At 48.9% G+C, this 25,802-nt stretch overlaps 1 protein-coding gene across 1 annotated transcript in view; it reads right to left on the bottom strand.

The window, feature by feature from the left end:
- Positions 1–23,611: 23,611 nt before the first annotated feature.
- Positions 23,612–25,802, bottom strand: part of MAFB (MAF bZIP transcription factor B) — a 2,858-nt gene continuing 667 nt past the window's right edge. The window contains 1 exon segment of the mRNA XM_025039667.1: positions 23,612–25,802. This exon segment is cut by the window's right edge and continues 38 nt beyond it. Within this exon segment, the coding sequence (XP_024895435.1) occupies positions 25,503–25,802 (300 nt within the window). The 3' untranslated portion in view covers positions 23,612–25,502.

The raw sequence follows: 25,802 nt of genomic DNA on the forward strand, positions 1-25,802 counted from the left end.
GAGGGAGAAGGCATCTCAGGCAGAGGAAATAGCACATGTAGGGGTGAGGAGTTATACCTTGGGGACACAGAACGTTAGAGAGGGTTCATTGGGTAGCGTAGGTTTGAAGGAAGAGTTTGGAAGCCAAGAATAGGTCAGGATTCAGAGGTTCTGAGCTCCTGAGAGCAGACAGGGATGAGGTAAGAGTTTTTTCAGCTCATTGACCTAGACTCTTTGATTGCATCGATGGTTATTTTTTTACACATAGTTTATGTGTTGTTCTCCTAATTTAAGCCATGGATACCGCCATGGAAAATCTGAGGCTCCGGAAGTTTTTAGGGCCATTTAAGAGAAAAGAAATTATTTTTTCTCATTATTTATCTTTTCATATTTTTTATTGATTTCAATATTTCCACATTTAAAGTTGGACTCTTTATGTCAGGTACTCAGACTTCAGCACGGGTGGTTAAGTTGCTTATAAAATATGTGACATGTTTTAATTTCTTTAAATCAATCAATCAATCATTCACGATGTCTTTGGCAGAGATAAGATAGAAAACAGGCTTTTATTTTATTAAGAAGCTGAGGTTGTCAACATTTCAAATGGGTGGTTGCCTAGCCCATGTTTCTGCAGATTGTTGGGGTAAGTTAAAACAGAAGACTCCAAGGTTGAATTTGGATGTAGCTCTGTGTGGGAGGGTGAGCAGGGGGTCTTGTGTCCAAATGGGACCCACCAAGGCATCTGGATGGAACAAGGTGGGGGGCACCTCTTGCAATGAGCAGAAAATGACGAGGGGACAGCTGCCCTCCCTTGGTTTAGAGAGGGCTGCCTGGCCAGATCAGGAAGAGAATTCAAGGATGCACTGGCGAGTAAGGAAGCGGCAGTGAAGGAAGGAAAAGGGGCTTAGGCAGGAACCATAAGAGTATCTATAAGCCAGGAATGAGGAGTGGGGTGATGGGGAGGCAGACATGGTCCGTGTAGGGAAAAGGCAGAGAAGCAGGCAGGGGCCAAATGGTTACAGTGCCCAGCAAACATCTATTAAGTGAATGGTTTTGAATACCAGACTGATTGCCTTTATGTTTTGATAACTTTGGTAGCATTTTAACAGCTTTGATAAGTTGGATGCTTTTTATGTGCTCGGAGGTGAAAAGTCTTTTTTCCTAAAAGCCATTCATTCATTCATTTTCTCATTTTACAGATGAGAAGACTGAGGCTCAGAGAGGTTCGGTGGCTTAGCCAGGGTCAAAGCCCATAAATGCTAAAATCAGGGCTTGAACCCAGTTCCGTGTGAGTCAAGCACCTAAACTCTTTGTCTCCTGGGACTTTATCCTGTAGGAGAAGGAAGTGCAAAGACTGGGCTGTATCATGACTTTCATGGGACTGAGGAAATTTTGCTTCGATGGACCCCATCCTCCATTAAAAAAAGATTTTTTTTTTTTTAATTATCATTTATGACCGTTGGTATAAAGAAAAATACAATCCAGGCTGGATTATATTCACTTTTTTCTTCTGACTTTGAAGAAATTGAAACATTTCCATGGGCCTCCAAAATACCATGGGGTGCCGGATGTGCCAGCCAGAGTGTCGGCCTGGGTGAAGATGTCTCAGGGTGTGATCTCTGTGCAGCCCTTGGAGCCACCCAGTGGGTCAAGGGGTAGTCCCACGGCACATGCCAGATCCCTCCAGGAAGTCATCCCCCAGGCCATGACACTCCGCCTCTTAGAGACATTTTCACCCGCTTAGCTGGACAGTCAGAGGGAGGAAAGGCTAAGTTACCAGGGGGCTCAGACTCAGCCAATTTCGTGAACACAGAAAAATTGCAGCAAAATTCAGTCTGTCCCAAGCCCCAGCCCCACCCTTTCCCCAGCCCTGCAGATAGAGAGATGCTCAGGCTGCCCTCTGCCCTCTGCCCTCTGCCTTCCACCCTTGGCCTTCTAGAACTATCTCCCTGGGAAGAGCTGGGGCCCCATAGGTGACCTTTGGCATCTCTGATCTCCATCCTTCCTCTTCCTCTCAACCCCATCACTCAGGAGCTCATGGGCTCCTTCGGTGGGCACTGGTGGGGAGGTGGCTGACCCTGGCCCCGTCTCCCAGAGCCTGCCTAGCCCACACTCACCCTGGGCTGTGGGAGTCCCCCACCTTAGCCTCCCACAGCCTCAGTGCCTCTCTTCTGGAAATCAAAAATCACTCTTCCTGTGGCTGGCTGACAACCCCCATACCAACCCTACCCCAACCGTCATTAGCTCTCTAAAAGAAATCATGAATAATTTTCAAATTGACCGTGTGTCAAGCTCTGTGCTAAACACTATGCTTATTCAATTCCCATAACAACTCTACAAAGCAGGTGCTATCCTTGCCCCGTGAGAGCAAGGGACTTGATCAAGGTCACATAGCAGTAAGTGGCTAGGTCGGGACTCAAATCTGCCTGGTGGTTCTGGGGCCCTGAGGTACAAGTGCCAGGCCCCTGCTGCTTCCCAAATTAAATTCTTCACTCTCTCCCCGATTCCCATCCCTAGCCTGACTATAAGGCTGTCCTAAGCTGACCTTTGTCAAATTTCTATAACATCCTCACACTGCACCCCCACACAGCATCCGGTACAGTCCAGCCACCCGGAACCAGCAATCCAGACTGGGGAGTGCAATTCTTCACAAGCCCCCACCATTTCATCTTCCTGTGCCTTTGGGCACTCTGTTCTCTCAAGCTGAAACACCCTTCTCGAAGGGGGAAGTCCTGTAGTGGGTTGAGCATGGGGTTTTGGCAGACTGACCTGGGTCTGAATCTTACTCCTGCCCCTGGGTCCAACTGTGTGACTTTGGGCAAGTCATTCCATCTCTCTGAGCATTGTGGCTTCAACCCAAAGGTTGGAGCCACAGGCCTACCTCACACTGTTTCCATGGGAATTCACTGAGAAAAGATAGGTGGGATGACAGGCACAGGGCGGGAGTTCAGTAGATATTCTCTCTGCTGGCCCCGCCATCACTACTGCCTACCTCCACCTGTTCATCAAACTTCAGTTCAAATGTCACCTCCTCCGAGATGCCTTCCGGGAGTACCTCAGGCAGGCAGACAGAGTGCTGCCCCTTGGGCTGTGAGCTCTGAAAGGGTCTGAGTCTGCTCTAGACCCCAACCCAAAACACAGTTCTGGCTGTGTTGTGATCCTTTTGAAAAGACGGAGGGAGGGGGGATTAAATGGGTCAGAAGAAAACAGTTGGGAGTTGACGAACAGGACTGGACAATGGAGATTCATGATAGAAAATAACCCTGGCCTTAATTATTTTGGTAATTAGGCCCAAAGTAGCTGGAAGTAGGAAAAAGGGGGACTGTATGCAGCCAGATTATCTAGTAACCTGGCTGTGTCGAAGGCCCCATCATTTCTCAGGGTCCCCATTGAGTGAACTCCACGCCCCACCTAGGTCTTCCTCACAAGGCATCTCAGACTCAGTTAGAGCCCCAACACCCCTGGACTGAGGGGGAGCCTCAGGAAGCAGAACCAGGCTACACCCCCACCTAGTGGGCTTCCAGGAATTTGGGGGGAGATTCTCAATGTGTTTTTTCCTCCTCATTATATACCAGGCCCTGTGCTGAGCCAGGGGATCGGAGCTGGTCTTTCTGGGGCTTGGAGTGGAGGCTGAGAGGTGGGAAGTGGGGAAACCGCAAGCTGAGCCCGGAGCAGAGAAGGCAGAGCCCACTCCCTTGCTCGCATCCCACTGCAACTCCTCCCCAACACCATTCTGATCCCCGCAGCCTTCTCACACCCTCCTCCTCTCCATCCCCTCCTCGGCCTTCTCTTCTCCACCCTTAGCCCCCATCCCACCTCTCCCCCGACTGCTCCCCATCCCCGCCCTCATCCTCCCTTCCCCCATACCCAGGCTCCTGGGTCTCCTTCTCAGAGAGCCACTGTAATAACAGCCTCCAAACCAGCCCGACAGGTTCCAGCAGACCCAGCCCTGCCCCAGAGGCAGGTAAGGGGCGGAGCCGTGAACCCCCAGCTGCTGGTCGCCTGAAAATACCAATTATCTTTGCAGTCCACTGGCCTGCCCAGCCAGCCCAGCCAGCCCAGCTCAGTGGCTCTGGGGGGCGAGGAGCAGGGAGCAGGGGAGGATGCCCTGGACACAGAAACCGTGCTTGCAGACCCTGCAGTCCAGGAACAAGTCATGCAAGGATGCCTCCTTTTCTGAGCGCTGACAGGTCTGAAGGATTCTGCCAAACCAGACACATGGACTCACGCTTAATTCCGCATCAAACCAATCATCTGGTTGAAAGGAGTGAAGCTTTATAAAAGGAGATGAGAAATTCTGAAGAAAAACTAGCAACTTTTTTTCTTATAAATGCCTTGCTTGAAGCTCTGACATGAACCATCCATGAAAAGCCCTTGCAGAGCCAAGGGCTTGCAGACGGTTTCTGGTCTCAGCTCCACCTGGTCCTCTCATGCCCCGTGGTCAGTGATAGGAGCTGGGGAAGGGATGCTGGTCAGAGAAGTGAGAAGTGCATGTGTGGTTCTGAGTGTGTAAATGTATGTGAGCAAATAAATATGAACTAGATGGCCTGGGTTCAAATCCCAGCTCCACCTCTTCTTAGCTGTGTGACCCTGGACAAGTTATTTAACCTTTCTATGTCTCGATTTTGCCACCTGTAGAATGGGTAAACCTGCCTCCTGGGGTTGTCAAGAGGACTGAAAAAATTTATAAATGTAAAGCACTTAGAGTAAATACGGTGGGTGTGATTTAAGTGTTTCTTATCATTCCTACCATTAGTATCATTATTAGTATCAATAATATTATCATTACTATTGTCATTACTTAGAGCCATGCCTGGACCAGTAGCACTCAATCTGTTCCCCCGTAGCACTGAGTGTGTGTGTGTGTGTGTGTGTGTGTGTGTGTGTGTGTGCGCGCGCGCGCCTAAGGAAGGGCCCTGTGGATAGATAAATGCATCTTCTTGGATGGATGGTGTTTCTATATTAGTTTTAATTACCGTTTAATAGATTGAACTTTTGACATGGATCTCACAAGGTGTCGGCATGGGGATCTAGGAGAAAATATGTTTCCTTGCCTTTTCTGGCTCATAGAGGCCACTGTGTTCCTTGGTTCTTGTCCGCTTCCTCCATCTTCCAAGCTAGCAATGCTGCATCCTTCTAATCCTGCTTACCGACTCACATCTCCCTCTGCCCACAGCCAGAGAACCGTCAAGATGACATTTGCCCCACCGGGGTATTCCAGGGTAATTTCCTCATCTCAGGATCATTAACTCTAATCATATCTGCAAAGTCTCTTTTGCCACTGTAAAATAACATATTCATAGGTTATAAGGATTAAGATGCAGACATCATAGGGAGGCCATTACTTTGCATCCCGCAAATGGAGACAGGCTCTCCTGGCTCTAAATTTGTTCTGGCTGAGTCGTATCAGTAGGCATGTGTCTTCTGTGTCTCTTCTGGAGCTCTGGGCCCTGGAAGAGGCTGGAGGTAGCCAGGCTGGCAATGAACAAGCTACAGTCTCCATGTTCAAAAGCATCCCCGTTGAGGGTCCCACGTGTGGCCAAGCTTAGGTAACTCCTCCCTGATCTGGAAAGCAGGATGTGAATCAGGCTCTGCCACTTACCCGTTGTGTATCTGTGGGGACAAGACTCCCGGTTTGAGCCTCCAAGTTTGCTCATCTGTAAAGCATTCTGAGAACCACACACAATGAAAAGTAAAGTTTCTAGGACAGCGTTGGGCATACAGTAGGAGCTCAATCAGTGTTTCAGCATAGCCACTCCACATTCTTGGGACCTTGAGGTCAAGTTCACATTTACAACAGCACCTGGAGTATGTGGCAGAATGTGTGTGCATGCATGCAGGAAAGTAGGAAAGCACGTGAATGTGTGAGCACAAATGTAGAAATGAGTGTTTAAGAGACTGCTTTTTCCACAGCGTGTAGAACTGAGTCCTGTACTCTTTACAGCGGGCCGGGAACCTTCCCCCAGCTTCCTCTGAAGGCCAAAGCCAGCACCCACAGACCCCACAGTTCTGGGAAACTGAGCACAGCGAACTGCCCCAAGTAGGACATGTCTTACACACTCTGTCTTACACACTCTGTTCCAGAAGCTGTCTATCCACTCCTGCTTTATTATAAAGAATAATATTTCAAGCTGCAAACCTTTGGAACAGTGTGCAGCTGTTAAGGTCAGACTTTGTACAGAGGAGATGTCCAAAACATACTGATAAGCAAAAGAAATAAGTGAGTTTCATAACACTGGGTATAGGTTGGACCCATTTTCATTAAAAAAAAAAAAAGGGGGGGTCCATCTTGCCAAGTTTCAGAAACGCAAGTGCTTTCAACACACGAGGCGGAAAGGGGACGGATGTGACACTCTAGAGAGAAGTTACTCCAGTGCGTCACACTGCATTGTGTAACCTCCACGTAAAAACATTCAAATTCCCATTTACGAAGCAGGCAGTTGGTCTCTGGCCTTTGCAGTCAGTGGAAGAATATGGGGTTGGGGATATAAGTTTGTGATGGTTTTGTAGTAGAAGAGAAAGGCTTTATGGCCTCTGGTTCATTTTTTTTTTTTTTTTAATGTTACATTTTGCATGTCCTTAATTTTTTTAAAACAAACTTATACAGGTATCCCAAAAGCTTTAGTATACTTTTAAGCTTAAAAAAGAGTATTTCTTTAATCATAAGAAATAAAGACAAAGAGGTAAATACGTAATCAAATATTTGTGTAAAAATAGTACCGTAGGAAAATCGGCAATGTTCGTCACATAGATTTGAACACCCGTGGGTACACCTGACCGTGAAACTGGCTGAGGCTGGTCAGGAATTTGTGCTGCCTCCAGCCTTGGGGGTTCACAGACTCTCCTGACTGGTCCTGCTGGGGCCTCAGGGAAGGTCAGCAGTGTCTTCAGCCAAGATTTGGGATGTTGTCCCACATCCTGCACGTTCAAGTGCACACACAGAGTCACGCAGCGTTCCGCAAACGAATCCTCCTTGGAATGAGTATTTGTTGTTACACGCAGGCACCAGTGGAGGAAATGACAGATCTGACTTCCATGGCTGATTGTGCCCCTTGCCAGTTGAGTCACCTTGGACATGCCATTTTCACTCCCTGACCTATGATTTCTCCATCTGCCAAATGAGGATCAAAGATGTATGCAAAGTGCCTAATACAGAGCCAGATACGTGATAGGAGCTCAACAGAGAACAGAGGCCCATGGCCTCTCCCCATTTCCTGGGCTCTAGCCAAGTAGGAGCACGTCATCAGAAGTAGTCTGGCTACCTAGAGAGAGCAGAGTCCACTAGCCTTATCAGGCTGGCTTCGCTCCGCCCCATACAGGGCTGGCCTCTGTCCTCTGACCACCTGTACCTGACTACTTCGAAGACCTATGCCACATGATCTTGTGGCCCCCAAGTCTCAGAGGGTCCCCACTGCCTGCCTGGTAGGGAAGCAGGATACTCCCATTTCGCAGATGGGAAAACTAAGGCTCAGAGAGGCCTTCTATTTATATGTTTATTTATATGATTCACATATAAATATAACTTCTATTTATATGTCTGCTTTCATTCATTCGTTCATTCACTTAATGTTTAAATGAGAGGCTAATGAGGACCAGGCACTGTGTTAGGCTCAGGGAAGGGGGAAGGAGCAGTAAACCAAATCTAAAATGTTCATGCTGTCACAGATTCAGGACTGGCTTTACAGCATGTAACCTGTGTATTTCCACAAGACCCCACAATTAGAAGGGGCACTGCTTGGCTTAATTCTCTACTATTGCCATCTTAAACTTGTCAATAATTTTTAAGCAAGAGGTCCTTCATCTTTATTTGCACTGGGCTCTGAAAATTATGTAACTTGTGGTGTTAAGAGGATGATGAAACCAAATAACCAGTTCCTAGTAGACAAATGTGTGGGGAAGGAAATTTGAGAAGCCCACCTTAAAGAGGTGGGATTAACAATAATGGGTAGGGGGTGCCGATTCAGTCACGAGCTTTAGTGTGACCTTCCTAAAGGAATAACTTGTTGGCTGAGGCCTGGAAAATGAGTAGAAATTGATCTGGTAAAGAGAGGTGGAGATAAGAGATGAAAACAGTTTCCTTAAATAGAATATGGAGATAGCGGCCCTGACTCCACAGGAACAGCCGTTATAAGGTTTCATTCAATTTATTCATTCATTCCATTCATTCTTTCATTCATTCAGCCAATATATCTCAAGCACCTACTATGTGGCAGGTGCTGTGGGCCAACATAATAGTGGAAGACAAAATATGCCACATTTTATGACGCATGTGTCCTAGCTTGGAGATAGATGTTAAAACAACTTATTATACAGACAATTATTTATCTATTCCTGGGATTTGTGTGGGGAAGAAAACGAACGGTGTTCCAAGGAGCACATAATGGTGTCTGGGCTGGGCTGGGCTGGGGGGCAGAGCTCTCAGTTCCATCCCGGGCCAGGCACGGAGGAGGCCTAGGACAATGTGGGCTGGTGGAGCCTGGCTCTGCATTTTGTTCAAGTTCAGGCACAGGCCCAACGAGGAGCTGTAGGCCCTGCTGATTCCAGGAGGCACCATGCCAGCAGCCACCTGGCTATGCCCTGGTCACAGGGACAGTGGGTGGACCTTAGGAGGAACCGATCCGCAGCAGGGAGAGGGCAAAAGAGCAATAAAAAGTTTAATTAAAGGGAGACAGCTTTCAGAGGGAGGGAATAAAGGAGGCTGGCCTTACTGACCAGCTACTGTGTACTTAGACTTTCCATCACATATGTGAGTCTACCTTCCCCTCTAACGCAGGTGCCTCATGTTACAGTAAAGGAAACTGAGTCTCAGACAGGGCTAAGCAACCACTCAAGGTCACATGTAAAGTCGAGACCAGAACCTAGTCTCCTGATTCCCACTGTAGACTCAACTGCCTCCACTCACCTCCTTCCTGACCAAAATCTGTCCAGGTACTTGACAATCCACCAGAGAAATTCCTCTCCGGACTCAGAACCGGCAACGCTTATGATGTTTCTCCTGAGCTGTGTGTTTGTGTTTCCTTGAAAAGCACTGTGGTGCTTAACGTTGATCTTTTTTCCCTCTTCCCATTGGCTATCAGGAAGCCCAGAGTCACCTCTGTCGCCTATCTCAGCATGGATTTTATGTCATATGTGAACCAAATTTTACTTCTGGCTCAATATCACTCTTTTACCCTGCTTTTATTTTCTGCGTCCCGGTTTTTACTAGTTTGTGGTATGGCCCGGCTCACTCTACTATATCCAGCTTCATTAAGCCATCTCGAACCTCTTCAGCATTCTCTGCGTGTCTGCTTCATCCTCCCCTCTCTGCTAGGAGGCTTTCTCTGGCTCCTTGTGCACAACGACCAGGTGAGGCCACCCCATCTCTCTACTATCACCCTTTCCTCATTCAAGTTCCCACCATACTCTGACTGGCACCCCAGAATCCAAACTCTAATTTTCCGGGAAAGAGATGCTTATCGGCCCAGCATGAGTCAGGTGTCCACTCTTAGTTCAGATAGCTGTGCCATGGGCTGGGTCACACAGCACTAATATGGCAGCAGGAGTCTATCCCCGAAGGCTCATACACAAACCCCTCACCCTGGCATTCGATCCCCTTAAGACCTGGGCACAGCCTCTTCTTCCCAATCCTACCCATCCTCCGGCCCCTCACTCTCCAGCTGGTCCACCTGCTGTTCTGGAAACTTCCTTTACTACCACCTCTGGGATTTCACCCAGGCTGATTCTTCTCCAGGACCCTTTCCTCCAGTTCTACCTGTCTTAGTTGACAACCAACCCAGTTGCTGTCCCCTGCCTTTCCTAAGCTTGCTCCTCTTTCCCACAAGTTCTCATCCTCCTTTTTCTCCCATTTGGTGCCACGTGGCCCTATTGTACTATGTCCACCTTAGGCTCTGATATCACTCATAAAATGCCAGACTCTCAGAAAGCAGAAACTTTGGAATGAGGAGCCAAAACCAGATTTCTCAGGGATAGACAGACCTCAGTTCAAATCCTAGCTCGGCCACTTAGGAGGACTTGGGCACCTCTGAGAACATGGGCTCACACTCATTCAGAGCTCCTGTGGGATTGCATGGGAATCGATGTGATCAGGAATGCAGAAATGCCGAGTACAGAGTGCGTGCCCAGTGTTTGTTCAGTGAATGAGCAGATTCATGCCTGCAGATGAGCATGTTTCATTCATGTACATACACCCCAATCCTGACTGCTGGGCTCACGACCCTCCTGGATCCCAGGGATGCCTGGAAGAGCATGAGTAGCCTCTGCCCTCTGACTCTGTGACCCGTTTCCAGTAAGCAGAGGTGGTGAGTTTGTATACACAGCACATGCATGAACTCTGCAGAGAGGCAGGCCTCCACAGACCCTGGGCTCGGGCCCCACTGCCCTTGGCCTCTCGGCCTGGGGCACTCACACTGTCGCTGCTTCCAGAGGCCCTGTCTGGGAGCACATCTGGCCCCCTCCAAGCTTCTGACTATCTCCTGTCTCCTGGGATGCCTCCAGGACACGCAGGGTGTTGGAGGGGAAGGTAGAAGGGACCGTATTTGCTGACAAGCACTTACTCAATGCTAGTCCCTGCACTTACTGCTTTATGTGCATTTTCTCATACGTTCCTCATTTCTCCTTTAGCACCTGGCCAGATTAATATGATTATACCCATGCTGCACATGAGGGAAGTGAGGCTCAGAAAGATTACCTGGCCTCCCCAGGCCACCCAGGTGGTGGAGACAGAGTTTCAGGCCAGGACTGCCAGTCTGCAAAAGCTGGGGTCCTGCCAACGTGGCAAGGTTAGGACTCACTTCTAGCCCCAGTGAGAATCCCCTGCCTGGGTCAAATGAATGAAGCTGGCCCCTGCTCTTCTGAGGGCTGAAGAGGAGACCCTTTACAGAGAGGCAAGAGTGGACAAAGGTCAGCTGTCCAGTGCCAGCCAGGCTCTTGTGTCATTATCAGGAGGCCAGACTGTGGGGTGGAGAGCTAGCTCCTCACCCACCACCCAGGGGCCCTTAGGAGGAACAGGCTGTAACTCAGAGTGCTTTGTGAACAAAGGTGACAAAGCAGGAGGCTCCACAGCAAGACTCGAACTCAAGGCCATGTGCTACCGTGGGTGATGCCTGGAGATGTCATCGGGCCCCGCTCTAGGATCTGAGCTTGAAGAGAATGCCTTCGAGGTCTCTTCACCAACAGATCTTCCTCTGGATTGAAAGTGGGCACCAATAATGGCTGACAAGGTAATGACCATGGTAGTAAGGATAAAGATGAAGATGATGATGGTGATCATGGTGATTATGATGGCAATAATGATAACGGCTATCACCCAGAGCACTATGCATCTACCAGACACTGTTCTAAGCACTTTAGGATGCAACAGCCCTGTGAGGCAGGTACACATATTATCAAACCCATTTTATGGATGAAAAAACTAAGCCAGGGAGCAGTGAATTAACTTGACCAAAATCACAAAGCTAGAATGTGTTGTAATTGGCACTCTGGCTTCAGAGTCTGCACTCTTACCCACAAAGTTACCTCCATTAGATTTCTAAAACAATGAAAACTGCTATCACTACTTACTGAGCACCTATTATGCATCTAGGACTGTGCTAAGCTCTTTATGTGCATTATCTAATTTAATTCTCACAAGAGCTTTAACTCCTCGACATTATTCTAGTTTCGTTCAGCGGATATAAAATCTGAAACTTCGAGTCAAAAGTAATCTCTCTAATATCATAAGTGTAGAGGCAACTGGCAAATCCAGGCAGCCTGACTCCCAGGCCTCCATCTTAACAGAGGCACATTGCTTTTCCGTGGCTGTATACACACGTGCACACACACTCTTCAATTAGCCCATCTGCACCACACATGCATGTGAATCAGACACACCTCACACAGACTCACCAAAAACCAGCTGCATTGTCAGCAAGTTGGGGACTAAAGCTCTCAGTCTAAGGACTCAAGATGTCCTCTCTAAAAGGTGGTTCCAAAGGTGAGAGGCAAGTTTGCATTGTGACCATGCCAGAAAATGCTGGCAAGCCACATCAGTCAAGGCTCTCTGGGCTCTGAGCATCTGGGAAAAGCCTGTGGGGGTGAGAATAATTCGCACTCAGGGCTGAAGCTCCAGCTTCTTTCCCACAGTATGTTCACGGCTGTAAATCCCACTTTCTGGGAGCTCCTGCTGGGGGCTGCACACCCGGTCCAGGGCCTTCCTTGCCAATCAATTACAGCACAAATTGAGCCAGAGATCCTGGCCAGAGGACAGAACCGGTTAGGCCTGCTTGACAGTCTCCCAGCTGCAACGTAGGAGTCTGGGCTTGTGGCAGTCTAATCCTTCTAGGTTGCTTCTAGGAGCATTTCCTGAGCTCCAGCCCCCTTTCTCTAAGGCCTGGCCCTAAAACTCTGAGGGCCCAGAGATGACTCAGATCCAGCCTTCTCTCCAGAACTCATGTCTTTCTGGGGAGTCATGACCAGCCCAGCTATGCTCACCATAATCACACCGCCATTTACCGCATCCACTGCCCACCAGGCATCATTGACAAGCTCTATCTCAACAGATCCCTCCTGAAGCCAGAAGAGGTGGACAAGATGTTCCCATTTCACCAAAGGCAACTAAGGCTCAGAGAGGTGAGATGACTTTACACCCAGGCCCCACAACCTGAGTTCCTTTAGGCTCCTAGTCCAGCTCCAGTGAGGATTTCAAAGGAAGAAAATGTCTTCCTTTGGGCATCTTTGGCCTAGGAGCGATTGCAGAAGGAGGCAATCTGAAGAGGGGAGGACTATGGGTGACAGCAGCTCAGGCCAAGGTGTGGAAGCTGGAGAACCGAAGGCGAGTCCCGGGGTCAGCCTTGCAGAAGCACAGGATGAGGAGCGAGGAATGGAAAGGCAAGGATTCATGGACCAGAGGCCTATAGACCAGGCTATGGCATTCGGAATGTTTCCCGGAAGTAATGGGGAGCTATCAGTGGTCACTGAGAAGGACTAGTTACCAATCTCAGAAAAATTAATTTAAAGGCAATGTCCCCGGTGGAGCACAGATGGCTCAAGAGGAGGGTATAGGGTGCTCAGGGGAGGAGGGGCACTCTCCTCAGAGTCAAATCCCCACTAAACAAAATCTCAAAAGAATTTTTCAGCCTATTACAAATTCTACCTCCCCTATCATCTAATCCCCAGCCCCAGAAGAGCATAATAACTGAAAATATAGACTCCAGATTTAGACTGTCTAGTTTGAATCCCAACACTGCCATTTACTAGCTGTGCATTCTTGGGCAAGTTGCTTAACCTCTCTGTAATTCCATTTCCGCATCCAGAAAATGGGGATAACACTAACACCCGGCCTCATAGGGTTATTATGATGAGTTATTAGTTGTAAAACACTGCATAGTGCCGGGCACATGGACAGTATATATCAAATAAAGATCTTCCGGGCCACAGCCCCTGATTGTCAGAGATGAAAATAAGGTGATATGGTGTATCCTTCTTTTTTTTTAATCCCTTTTCACCCAGCCTCCTGACCTCCCTCCCATTTGGCAGTCACCAGTTTGTTCTCTGTATCTATGAGTCTGTTTTCATTTTGTTTGTTCATTTATTTTGTTCTTTAGATTCCACATATAAGTGAACTCATATGGTATTTGTCTTTCTCTGTCTGACTTATTTCACTCAGCATAATATCCTCTAGGCCCATCCATGTCATCGCAAATGGTAAGATTTCATTTTTTGTGGCTGAGTAATATTCCATTTTATATATGTACCACAACTTCTTTATCCAATCATCTATTGATGGGCACTTAGGTTGCTTCCATGGTGTGTTTTTAGTAATCTCACTCTGGGTTTTAGTAATAGCCAATTCCTTTGCTACGCACAAACTATCCCTTTAATAATATGCCCTGGAAGATTCCCAAGGCCAACTTCAGGTTCACAGGTCCACAATCTGCAGAATGAATCTGTTGTATGTCAACAATTTCCTAAGTTTTAACTCAGTGCTTCTACTTTCTGAAAGCAAAACTTTTTGGCCCTTCTGGGTCTTCTGATGCACTCTTCTCCCTTGTGCAAACAGAGAGAGGAAGGTGGGCCACCCAAGAGAATACGACATAGCCATGCTTTTTAGATACCCCCAAGCAAAGGAAAGGTCTTTTAAATGTATGATGCCTGAAATCCAAATGATATGTAACTTTCCTACTATATAAAAGTATAAAACCCAGAGAAAAGTCACTTTCTGTTGACTTTGAAGGAGGTAGAAGCTGGACAGGCCAACAGACAGGCAAATGTGGGTTACCTTCAGAAGTCATCTGAGGGCAAGGGCAGACTCTCCAAGGGGTCTCTGCATTTTACTTCTGCCCTTTGGCCTTCCTCAAATTGCCTCAGAATCTGGGCTCAGCATCTGGACAGCCAAAGCCACAGTTCAGGCGGAACTGAAATTTGGAGCACTGTTCTCTTCTGAGGCAAAGACTTGTTAATTTTGCAAACAAGACAATGACAGGATCAGAGGTACATTTTGAAGGAAGAGACTGGCAGTCTCAAGAGGTAAGGTGGGCCTGGAAGACGAGTTTATAAAACTCTGGGAATTGACCGAGAAAGAAGTGGGACATCCCAATCTAAGGCATGGTGGTGGGAAAAGCCAGGAGGGTGCATCTGAGAGGGGACATGAAGGTAGACTTGCCCCCAAGAAATCAGCTTATTTCCCAAGAACTAGAACAACAAGGACTTTGGGGAGTTTACTTGGCCTGGTGGGATTAGCAGATGCCTAGAGACACTTTCTCTTAGGGAAAAGATTCCTCTGACTCTATTTATCTAGCTGTGAAATGGACCTAGCAATATAAATAAATGCCGGATCCCTTCTAGTGTGAGGTAGAGTCAAAAGTCATATGAGGAATGCAAGGGGGTAGAGCATGGGAGTGGGGGTGCAGATGGGGGCGGGCAGGGTGGAGGACTGCTCACAGATAATGCTTTGATTTCCCAGCCCACATTACCCGGAAAAAATGTCCTCCTCTGGCTGCATTCAGCTTTCCGAGCTCCTCTTTCTGCGTCAATGAAACAGAAAGCAGGAGCTTGGGGAAGGTTGATTTTGACTTGAGGACACTGAATACAATCTTTTCTGAATGTTTACAGTGTGTCTACCAAGCGGCCTGCTCTCCAAACCCTAGCAATTGCTTAAAACAAGAGAGCTGTTGATTTGTAAAGTATTTTCTTAAAAAAAAAAAAAATCATCACAAATGCTGGATTTAGAGACCTTATTTCTTTTTAAAAATAACTTGTCAGGGGGACAACGTATTTAGGAGGCTTTCTCAGCTCAGTAAGCAACAGAGAAGAGGAGCGTTTTTTTTTTCTTCTTCTTCTTCTTGAGATTAGAGTGAAGGACAGGAGGACTGTCAGAAACAGGGGGGAAGCTAGTTAGTTCCCTGCCCTCAGAATCCCAACAAGACCCCTCTCTGACGCCCACTACCACCGCCACTGCCCCCGTCTTTTTCTCTCCAAAGACCCACCAAGAATCTAGGGGGAAACAATGAGATGGGTTCTGCTCTGCCCAGCTCCAGCTTTTTCCTCCCCTACTGTCCCAGCCCAGAGTTCCCCCTCCTGCCTCTCATAGCCGATGTCAGCCTGGCTCCTCATAGACACCAAAATGTGTTGGAAAGTGCACCACTGAGGTATACAAGATTTTGGAGGATGATACACAGACAAGCCTTTTTTTAAAATAATATTTTTAACTTTAAGGAGTATTGAAAATCTATATAGATATAAGATTGATAGATAATTGATGGATGGATAGATGGATGGATAGATGATAGATAGATAGATAGATAGATAGATAGATAGATAGATAGATAGATAGACAGATAGACAGACAAATGATAGATAGATAGATAGATAGATAGATAGATAGATGATAGATAGATGATAGATAGATGATAGATAGATAGAATAGATAGAGTGAGCCGAGATCTCAAACCCATGCTTTCACAGACATTACCCTTTTCCTCTTAAAATACACTTTACTCAACACATTTATTCAACCAATTATTGGGCTATTGAGGTCCTACTAAGTGCCTGGCAGCATTCATGGTATTTAGCAATATCAGTGAGCAAAATAGTCATCAGACATTGACCTCACAGAGCTCATGTGCTGGCAGGAAGAGGCAGAAAATCAGCAATAAGTAAATCAATGACCCAGTGTTCTAAGGTGATTAGCGCTGGGGAGTGGGGAGAGAAGAAGAAACAGTGGAGCAGGATAAGGCAGGTCAGGAGTGCCCAGGCAGGTGGGGGAGGCAGGTTGCCGGATCAGATAAGGTGGTCACGATAAGCCTCTACGAGCCTGAGCCTCCGCTAGGCAGTGAGGTCTGAGCAAGGACTTGAAGGTGGTGAGGAAATTTGCCACAGCTTTACCTGGGGGAAGAGTGGTAAGGCAGAGGCAACAGCTCAAGCAAAGGCCCTAAGCGTGTGTCAGAAACAGTAAGGAAGCCAGGGTGGTGGCCAAGGTGGGAACAGAATGAGTGTGGTGAGGAAGTAGAAGGAAAGAAAATCAGAAGACAGAGGTCCTAAGCACTTATTTTAAAATTAATTAAGCTTAAAAAAATTTAGACTTAGAATATTCTTCCCCTACCCATTTGATGTGGACAACTTCTATTCAGGCTTCAGCTCTTGGCTCAAATATCGCTTCTTCCAGGAAGCCCTCCCTGACCACTCTTTCTTTGTCTATGTTAACTTCATCATAGCTTAGATGCTCTCAGAGGACCGGTTGCTTTTCTCCATAGCAGTTATTTCCTTTTGAAAGTGCACACTGATTTGTATGCTATCTAACTGCTGTCTCTCAATCCTATTAGATTGTAAACTCCATGAGGATGTATGCGTATGGATTGTTTCTGGATTTTTGCTCATGTTTGTATCGCCAACACCTAGCACAGTGCATGGCATAAAGAAGACACACAACAAACATTTTGTTTGACATTTGAATGAATGGTCTTAGGTGGCAGGACTGGAAGCGGAATATTTGCTGAACACTTATAGTAGTTGCAATTCATTCAGTAGGCTCCTGGGACCCAAAATTAGGTGGGTGAGAGCAGCTCCAGGAGCTGGAGTCTCTGTTGCAGTTCAGGAACCCCAGCCCTCATTTGCACCCACCTCCTCACTCGGGCCCTCCAGGATAACTTCTGTCTTCACAGAAAAAGCTGTTTCCAATATTCACAAAAAGCCTTTGCTCCCCCCGCCCCTCCCCAGCCAACCCTGCACTTGAGCAGCAGCGGCAGCAACATTGAAATGCTTCCTTTTGCTGTTCGCAGAAGCATCCTAGGGGTGGGGACCGACCTTGGCACATTCGTTGGGATGCCTGGCTAGGCGTGGAGGGGGCCGTGTGCTCCCGCACGTATGTGGCCGCCCTCGTGGAGCAAGTCCAGGATCACACAGCCCTAGATCTGACAGGTAACACGCCGTAGCCGCGTGATTTACAGGGGCTGGTGGGGAGAGGTTTGTCTCTGCTTTCAGAGCTTGAGTGCTTCCTATAAATATTTATGGGTGTCTGGGCCTCCATTAACCCCACCACTGCCACATTTCACTTGTTACATGGTGCTTGTGTGAATGAATGTGAAGGTCAGTATTCAATTGTGTAATGCATGTACGTTTGTGCATGCGCGCGTGTGAGGATGTGCATGGACTCATATGTATTTTGTGAGAATACATATATATTCATGTTTCAATGTATATATAAATCCATACAGATTTATGCATAATTGTTCACATTGTATGCGCTATGTAAATGTGTGTGCATGAGCATTTGAACATTCATGCACGTGGGCATCATGTATACATGCACGTGAATACATATGCAATGTATGTGTGTGCACACAACTACGATAGTACATATATAGCCAATAAGTGCACGTGGATTCTGCATTTAAATGTATATGCACATGCATGGTGGCTTCTATGTATGTGAGCATGAGTTACACACGTGTTTATGCATGCACCTGCCCTCAGCATGTAAGCACATCTACGTGCAGATCCAAAGCTTCAATAGCACACCAGAAACAGCTTTAGTTAGGCTACGAGTAATTCCATCAAAATTGCCTCACCTAGAGGCTGCATCTTCTACAAACTCTTGCTCCGATAATATAATACATTTACTGGAAAGTTCAGTTGAAAATAGGTGAAAGGTGAGAGAACTGTTGATTAATTACAAACAACATCAATGTCCCAAGCCAACAATGCCCAAGTGGGCCTCCCTCCCTACACACACACACACACACACACACACACACACACACACACACACACACGACCACCAGACCCAAGACCTCATAACACATGTCTGTGCCTGGGCAGGAAGCCTCGCAGCTGGAGAGCATTAAGTACACCCCCCAAGAAAGTAACTACCCTCTGCCAAGGTAATTAGAAAGAAAACTGTCCCCAAAAAGGGCTATTTCTCACCCCTCCCTACTTTCCCCTCTAGCTTTCTCTCCTCTCCCAAGTATTTCAAATAAGGAATAGGGCTTCTGGAATTTGGTGACAAAATACAAATTTTGGCATCAGAGAGGTGGGGATTCAAGTTCTAGATCCTCCACTGGGTGAGACTGGGCAAGAGATGACCATTCTGGGCTTTGTTTCTTCATCTCTGACCTGGGTAAATAATAGCAGACCATACTTCAGAGTTAAGTGAAATGTCACAATGGGACTAACCTCATGAGTTGGCCACACCTCCTATGCTTCTGACCAGCTTGCCCTTTCTCTGTAGAAAAGGACATGTATCAGGCTCAGGCTCCCAGGACATAAAGGAAGGCAAATGTGGAGTCCCGCATTGGGAAAATGCAGCCTTTCACTGCCCACTGAGTCCCCAGATGGGTTCTGCCCCATGGCCTCTCCTCAGTAGGACACAGCTGCATGTAACCCTAACAGAGTCAAGACACTGAAAGAGACAGATCAGAAGGAACAAGGGAACTTGTGAGTGAGCTCTAGGCAGCCTCTGCTCCTGATTTCTTGGTCACGGGCCACGATCACCACCTGCCTCACCTTCCCCAGCTCTGAAATGGGCACCCTCTAGCTGCCCATCCCCTGTCCACTTACTAGAGGGAATGCACAGAGCTCCAAAAAGGAAAGCACATAATATAAATATTGGACTTGTGGACTTCAGCTCCTTTCTCACACTGAAACTGGCTTCTTCCAGAAAGTGTCAGGCTCCCTCCCACCACCTCTGTGGCTGCCCCTCCAGCCTGAGGACATCATCCCTTTTTGATATAAATAAAAAGAAATGTGTAATGAGTGGCTGCTCTTTTACCTGGAAGTAACTTCACATGCAAAGAATGTAGAGAGGCAGCTAAAACCAAGTTTTGCTTTGGAACAAATCCTTATTAATAATTTAGGTGGTTTTCCAAATTGGAACGGCAACTTATTTCATATATTTAATTTCTTCCACGTGAGAACAGTTAGCTCTGATTTTCTTATCTAAATGCATCTTTTAAGATAATATGTGCAGGACAATGGAGGAGGGTAATAGGATATTAACAAGACGTGTAAGCCATGGGAAATGGGTGTAGAACATGGTGAAGACATGTAGGGAACAGAGAACATGTGCCCCCAGCTGAAAGGGGTGCTCTTCATGGTCTGGACACCAGCTCCTAAGGGCTCGAACTGTAGGAAGAATGAAATTCCAGCAGTAGCAACAGCTGCCAATCAGAGGCTCATCCTCTGACCCAGGTGAGTGTCAGCCTGGGAATCCTAGTGATGGCTGCTTCCAAGAGCCAGGTACACCCTATATACACCAGACCCTACCTTCAATGCAAGTTGGCGTGTCCCCTGAGAGAACTGTGCGGGGCACAAGCTCAGGAGCACTGCTTCTAACCAGACTGACTTATTTTAGGAGGGGCTGCTATTGGCAAAGATACTATCTACAGGAGGTGCCATTCGGGGACTTTTATTTTGGTGGGGGGAGGAGGGGCAGAGCAAACCCTCTAACTCTCCTTTCCTTACATAACAAATCCAAACACTACTATCTCTGGGATGAGAGGCCAGGCCACCAGACAGCAGGCTGTGGAGCTAAGGGTTACAGAGTTATGCAAGAAGCCAGTTCAGGGTTTTCGTATCTGAAAACAAGAGCTAAGAAGCAGGTTTGCATCTGAAAGCCTGCGAAGGAACAAGTTAAATCTCTAACCGGGCTGTTTCCTGGGGTCTGGAGAGGAGTAGGGATGAGTAGCTGAGGGAGTAGAAGGTTTTCCTGGCATAGCAGAAACTGTAGCTCCAGGTCACAGATAAAGCCAAATGACCATCCTGATGTATCTGCTGTGGTTCTTGGCAGCTCCCACTGTGAGCCTGCGTCCAGGAGGCCCTGGGACAGGCACAGTAAGAGTGTGTGTGGTGGGGGGAGGCACCTCTGACAGGGAAGGGGGTTGTCCTGCCGCAGAAATGCTGAAAGACGCTGGGCTAAAGGAAGCCTGGGTGTGATCGAAAGAGGGATCTGGGTCTAGGGCCTGGCCCAGCTTCTCCAGAGAGCCCCTCACAGAGAGCCGAGGTTTGCCCCATCTCCGGCCAGCAGGGACCGTGCTCCCGGGCAATCCCCAGGAGGCCCTGCTGCCGGCGCAGAATGGAAGGGAAAGGCTGGGTAGCTGGAGAGTCAACGCCAGAGCCCAGGGCAGCTGGCCCTGGCACTGGCGCAAGAAGCGGCGGCTCCGGGGACGCCAGGTTCTCATCTCCATCCCTTCACTCTACCCACACCTACCAGACACCCCTGAATCCGCTCCCACGGCCCTTTCCCGCCAGGCATCGCCTGGATAAAAGGCAGAAGGGGTGGGGGAACGGAGGGAGAAAGTTTTCCGAAACGAAGAGTTGACGAAGGAAGAGCCGGAGAAAAGGGAAATGGCAAAGTAAGGACACGAAGAGATGAGAGGGGAGCTGATGGCCTCCGCCCTTACCGTGCGGTGAAGGACCCCAGGCTCACCGGAGCTGCGCCCAGCTCCGTCCTGACTCGCCTCACTGAGGATGGGGCGGCCAGTTCAGCCCACACAGCCTCCCGCACACCTGTGAGACCCGGGAGTCACAGGAGGCGGCTTTCTCTGCGAATCGGACAGGGGTCGCCCCAGCCAGGGACGCCGCCTGGAGAGGAGCCACAGGCGCGGGGCCTGCGTGTGCCCCCTAAGTGCATCCCGGTGTCTGTCTCGGCTTGCGTCCCCGAGTGCAGGCGCCAGCCTGTCTACGCGGGACCAGTGCTGGCCCGGCAGACTCCTGGCGCAGGGGGATTTTCCCTGGGGTCCCGGAGGATCGCGAGGAGTACGCGAGCCACGGAGAGCGGTGGGAACCCACCATGAGCACCAGGCTGCAGGGAGCCACCAGGGTGGGACGAGCCGGAGGGCTTCCGGACGCAGTTCGCTTTTCCTGGGCTTGCGGGCGCCGGGTCTGCGGCGTGGCGGCGGGTCGGGATGGCCAGCCGCCGGCCGAGACGTGACCGGGGCTTGCCTGCTGTTCGAGTCCGCCCTGGAGGCTCCCGAGGGCTTGGCCTCCTTCCCGGCGCTGCCACCTCTGCCCTGCTCTCTCCTGCATGCATACCCGGCCGGGCGGTATCCAAATGGTAGGTTGGTGTGGAGATTCACAGTGCCTGCTAGGGCATCACCGTGGGTGTGGGGTGGGGGTGTCTGTGCATCTGTGTGTCAGTGTGTCACTAGGGCTGTGTTGTGGGATTGTCAGCTTCTTGGAGACACAATTGGTCACTCCGAACCGGCCTTGGACACGTCTCTCTGGATGCAGCCTGATGGCGTCTGTCATGGAACTGGTGTCTGTGCTCCTGTGATCTGGGGAAGGAAAACTGACCTTTGGAGTTTGCAACCCTCCCCAACCTTTGGAGTTTGCAACCCTCCCCAGCTCAGAGGACTTTCTTGCACAGAGTGCAGGCGGCTCTAGAGATAAAGGATGCCAGTCCTTGCAATGATTCAAAAGAGAGTCAAGCCCCCACCACGTGGGGTGTGTGGTCATCAACCTTGTCCTCTAAAGCGGGCAGCGGAGTTTCTTCCAGCGCTCCCCCTGGCTGAGACCTCTTTCGCCCCAAAGGGGAGACATTTGTTCACGTGGGTATATTCTTATCAAGTTCTGTGCATGTGCACTTGCACCCGCAATTACCCAACTAATCATACCCCCTTGTTCCTCTATCCGTGTGCACACAGGTCGTTTACCCCACAGCCAGACTGGGCCTCCGCCCTCCTCCCAGATCACAGCCAAAGCCATCCCTGCCAGATAGTTCTTTGGGCTGGTGAAATGAACTTGGAATTTAATTCAAGCAGGACTCTTCGACTCTTCTTGTACTAAACAACACCGAAGCGTCATATAAATGTAAATCATCGCTGGTATTATTTGCATTTTTACTTTTTGAATTTTTCTCCTTGTCTTTGCAAGACCCGACTACCACTCCCAAGTCACCAGGGACCTAGGCCAAAATTGGGTCCCGGCTGGTTTTGCCTCATCCTCCTTTCCTTCTCCCAGGCTCTTCCCAGCTCTAGTTCCGGGCTGGGGCGCTGCTGCTGTGTCTCCTGCATCTCCCCCTTTGGGTCTTGAAACTTCACATTAGTAACTCTGGGCCAGAACCATAGGGCTGGAAGGCCGAGTCTACCAGACTGCAGATTTTGTTTCAGAAGAGACCAGAAGCCCCTGGGACCAGCCATTGCCAAAGGAGCAGAGAACTATTCTAGGACTTGGGGGAGAGGGTCCTATTCTGACTCTCGGATGTGTCTGAGGCCAACCCCGCATTACAGATGGGGTTCAGAGGAGGCTGAGGAGGGTTTGGGGCCAGGTAGGCAGGCAGCGCTCCTCTAGAATCCGGGGAAAAAAAAAAAAAGGTTCTCAAATTACTAAGCTGAGAACTGCTGCACCAGACCGATGCTCCAAGCCCCCTTGTACCCCCAATTTGGGGGGGTCACTAAAATCCTGGTCCAGCCATGCAGTGCTCTTCTGTGAGACTAAGGGCTCCAAGACTGACTTGCAGGTGCATCCTGGGGACAGAGAGGCTTCCTGTCTGAAAGGTCTTACACCCTAAGACCTAGTGCTGGGTTCCACCTATTTCCATAAGCCCTGGAGGGGGGGGGGCGGGGAATAGGCCTCCACTCAAAGTGGGCACTCTAGCTCTGGGCAGTTCGGGTTGCTCCCAGAGAGATGCACTGGGCAGGAAAATGTTGGGAACCTTCAGCTCAGGCCGGATGGCCAGAGTGGCAGGGCCAGCTGAGCCTAACTGCCAGAAGGACCCTGCTTCCTATCAGGGTGGCAGCACCCAGAGACCTGGGCTCTGTCAATCTCTACCTCAGAGTCGGCAGACTAGCAGGAGGCCAGTCCTGATGCTCACGCCTGAAAGCCTTGCAAAAGTAGCTAGTGCCTCTTTTCTGTTCACAGACCGGCTCCTGACTGGGGTTGGGGTCTGTACCTAGAGTGAAAAGCAGAAAACACATTTGAACCTCACACACTCAAGGGAGAGATTTTTCCCAGACTTGGTCTGTTTCTCTATTAGCCGGGGTATGGAGAGTGCCCCAAAACTGAAGAAGCAAGAGAAGAAAGTCAAAGTCAGGCAAACACAGAGTCATCTAAATAAACACCATTTCCATGGTTTTAATAAGCAAAATAGGAAACCATTTTAATAACCAAAAAACAGAAACCAGTCTGAATAAAACTACAATAGACTAGGTTTTAATATTTTCATATCATAAGCAGGGTTTGAAATTGATCCCTTATTTTACATGAAATAAAAACAATTTCTGTTGCGGCAAATTTGATTTCAACACAGTTGAATCTGTAAAAACCAAAGCTCGTTTCTGATGCAGGACGAATATCCACAATATTTAAAACTGCAAGCACCATGCGGTTCATACAATCTTGTTATTACTGTTAATTTATCAACTAATACAAACTCAAAAATGCATCCGGCCAGCAGCGCCAGCAATTTCAAATGGGAACTAAAAAACACGCTTTCATTTGGTATTTTTGTCAGTGCAACTTAAATCCTTTTACTGACCTGCAGGAAAAAATGTAATAATAAAGAAAAACACCCAGCTCTTCCCTATAACTACTATACAACTGAAGGGGAAGGGGGGGGGGAACATCACCAATAACTCTCCTGATATCTCAAAAGCAGGGAAAAAACACACATAACGTGTTGGTCTAAAGAATGCACTTGAAAGTTGCAAAACTACTTGTCAATGTTTGGGTTTCCAGTACTTTCTGAATGTGGCGGTTGGTTCAACACAAGTTCAGGTCATCATTGGGCAGTGTCCAAGCTGGCGAAGCTGCTCACCCTAGGAGCACTGTGGCCCTAGCAATTAGTGCGGGCCTGGAGGGTTGAGAAAAGATGACCCTTGGGTGATTCTGATTGCAATAAAAAGCAAACGGATCTGTTTTCCTTTCCTGTCTTGTTAGAGGTGTCGATTTCGCCATAAGACGAGGTTGGGGAGCAAGGACGTTTTCAGTCCTTCTGGATTTGGAGCTCCACAGCTGCCCTACCCTGGTACTTGGGAGTTTGGGACCCCAGCCCTCTTTCTCTCAAAACCAGCAAAATTGAAAACTAAAGCGGGAGGGAAAATAGGACCGAGTTGGGGCAGGGAAGGGAGAGAAAACATGCAACTTCCAAAGGCGCCCCAAAACAAAGTTGCTTTCTGATGCAAAACGCCCAGAACTTTTTTACTTACAAACAAACAAACAAAAAAAGATGCCATAATAATAAACCCAAACAAAGACACTCAGCTTGCTGCCACCTTCTCTAAGCGGTTTGGCGGGCGAGTATTTACAAGCCGACAGCCAGGACTGAAACCCGGCAAGCAGCCGCTGGAGTTTATGAACTGCGTTCCCTTCCCACTCAAAGAAACAAGGGGTTATGATCTGTGATCAACAACATGCTAAAGTTAAACAAGAAAATGGTACAAAATAGAAATTATTACCATACATGTCCAGCATGCAGGATTAATATTTTTAATGCAGATTTTCGTATTTTTTCTATATAATCGAGCAGGCAATAAAACGGATGAGATGTGCGCGCAGAACGTCCTAACTGAGGCCCGCGTCTGAGGGCTGAAAGCCAGTGGTCTCTGGACCTTGGACAGACAGGTCCGTCTGTCCTTTCTCCGCGCAGCCTCTCCTTGCGCCTGCGAGGACGCCAGGGTCCCTCTCCTCTCCTCGCTGCTCTCTTCCAGGGCTGGACTGCGCTCTGGGCCGCGAGGCAGCGGCCCCGGCTTAATGCACAAAGTTCAGAAAGCCAAGAGTCTCCAGACGGCCTTGGCGATTCCTCAGGGCTATGCCTCGCCGCCCTCCAGACTGGAGAAAAGTTGCTCCGGGACTTCCCACCCCCTCGTCTCTCTCTGACTCTGCTCGAGTCTAGGAGGCGGCGCTGAAGTGCGCCGTTCTCCCCTTGGCCAAGGTCCTCTGCCTGCCCGCGCGCCCTCCCGTCGCCCGCGTCCCGCGCGCTCTTCCTCCCTCTCCCTCAAGTCAAACGGGTCAAGGCTGGGACTGTGGCAGGGAAAGGGTCCAGGGGAGTCCGGGACTGGGAACATGGAATGGGGAGTCCGGGCCGGGGCAAGGGCGGGGGCCGGACCCGCCACGACTCACAGAAAGAACTCGGGAGAGGAGGGGCTGTCGCTGGTGGAGCCCGCCTCCCTGAAGCCGGAGTTGGCGAGTTTCTCGCACTTGACCTTGTAGGCGTCTCTTTCGCGGGCCAGCCGGGACACCTCCTGCTTAAGCTGCTCCACCTGCTGAATGAGCTGTGTCTTCTCATTCTCCAGATGGTGTTTCTGCTGGACGCGTTTATACCTGCACGACTGGGCGTAGCCCCGGTTCTTCAGGGTCCGCCGCTTCTGCTTCAGGCGGATCACCTCGTCCTTGGTGAAGCCCCGCAGGTGGCGGTT

Source organism: Pteropus alecto, unplaced genomic scaffold, assembly GCF_000325575.1.
Source record: "Pteropus alecto unplaced genomic scaffold, ASM32557v1 scaffold45, whole genome shotgun sequence".
Lineage (NCBI taxonomy): Eukaryota > Metazoa > Chordata > Mammalia > Chiroptera > Pteropodidae > Pteropus > Pteropus alecto.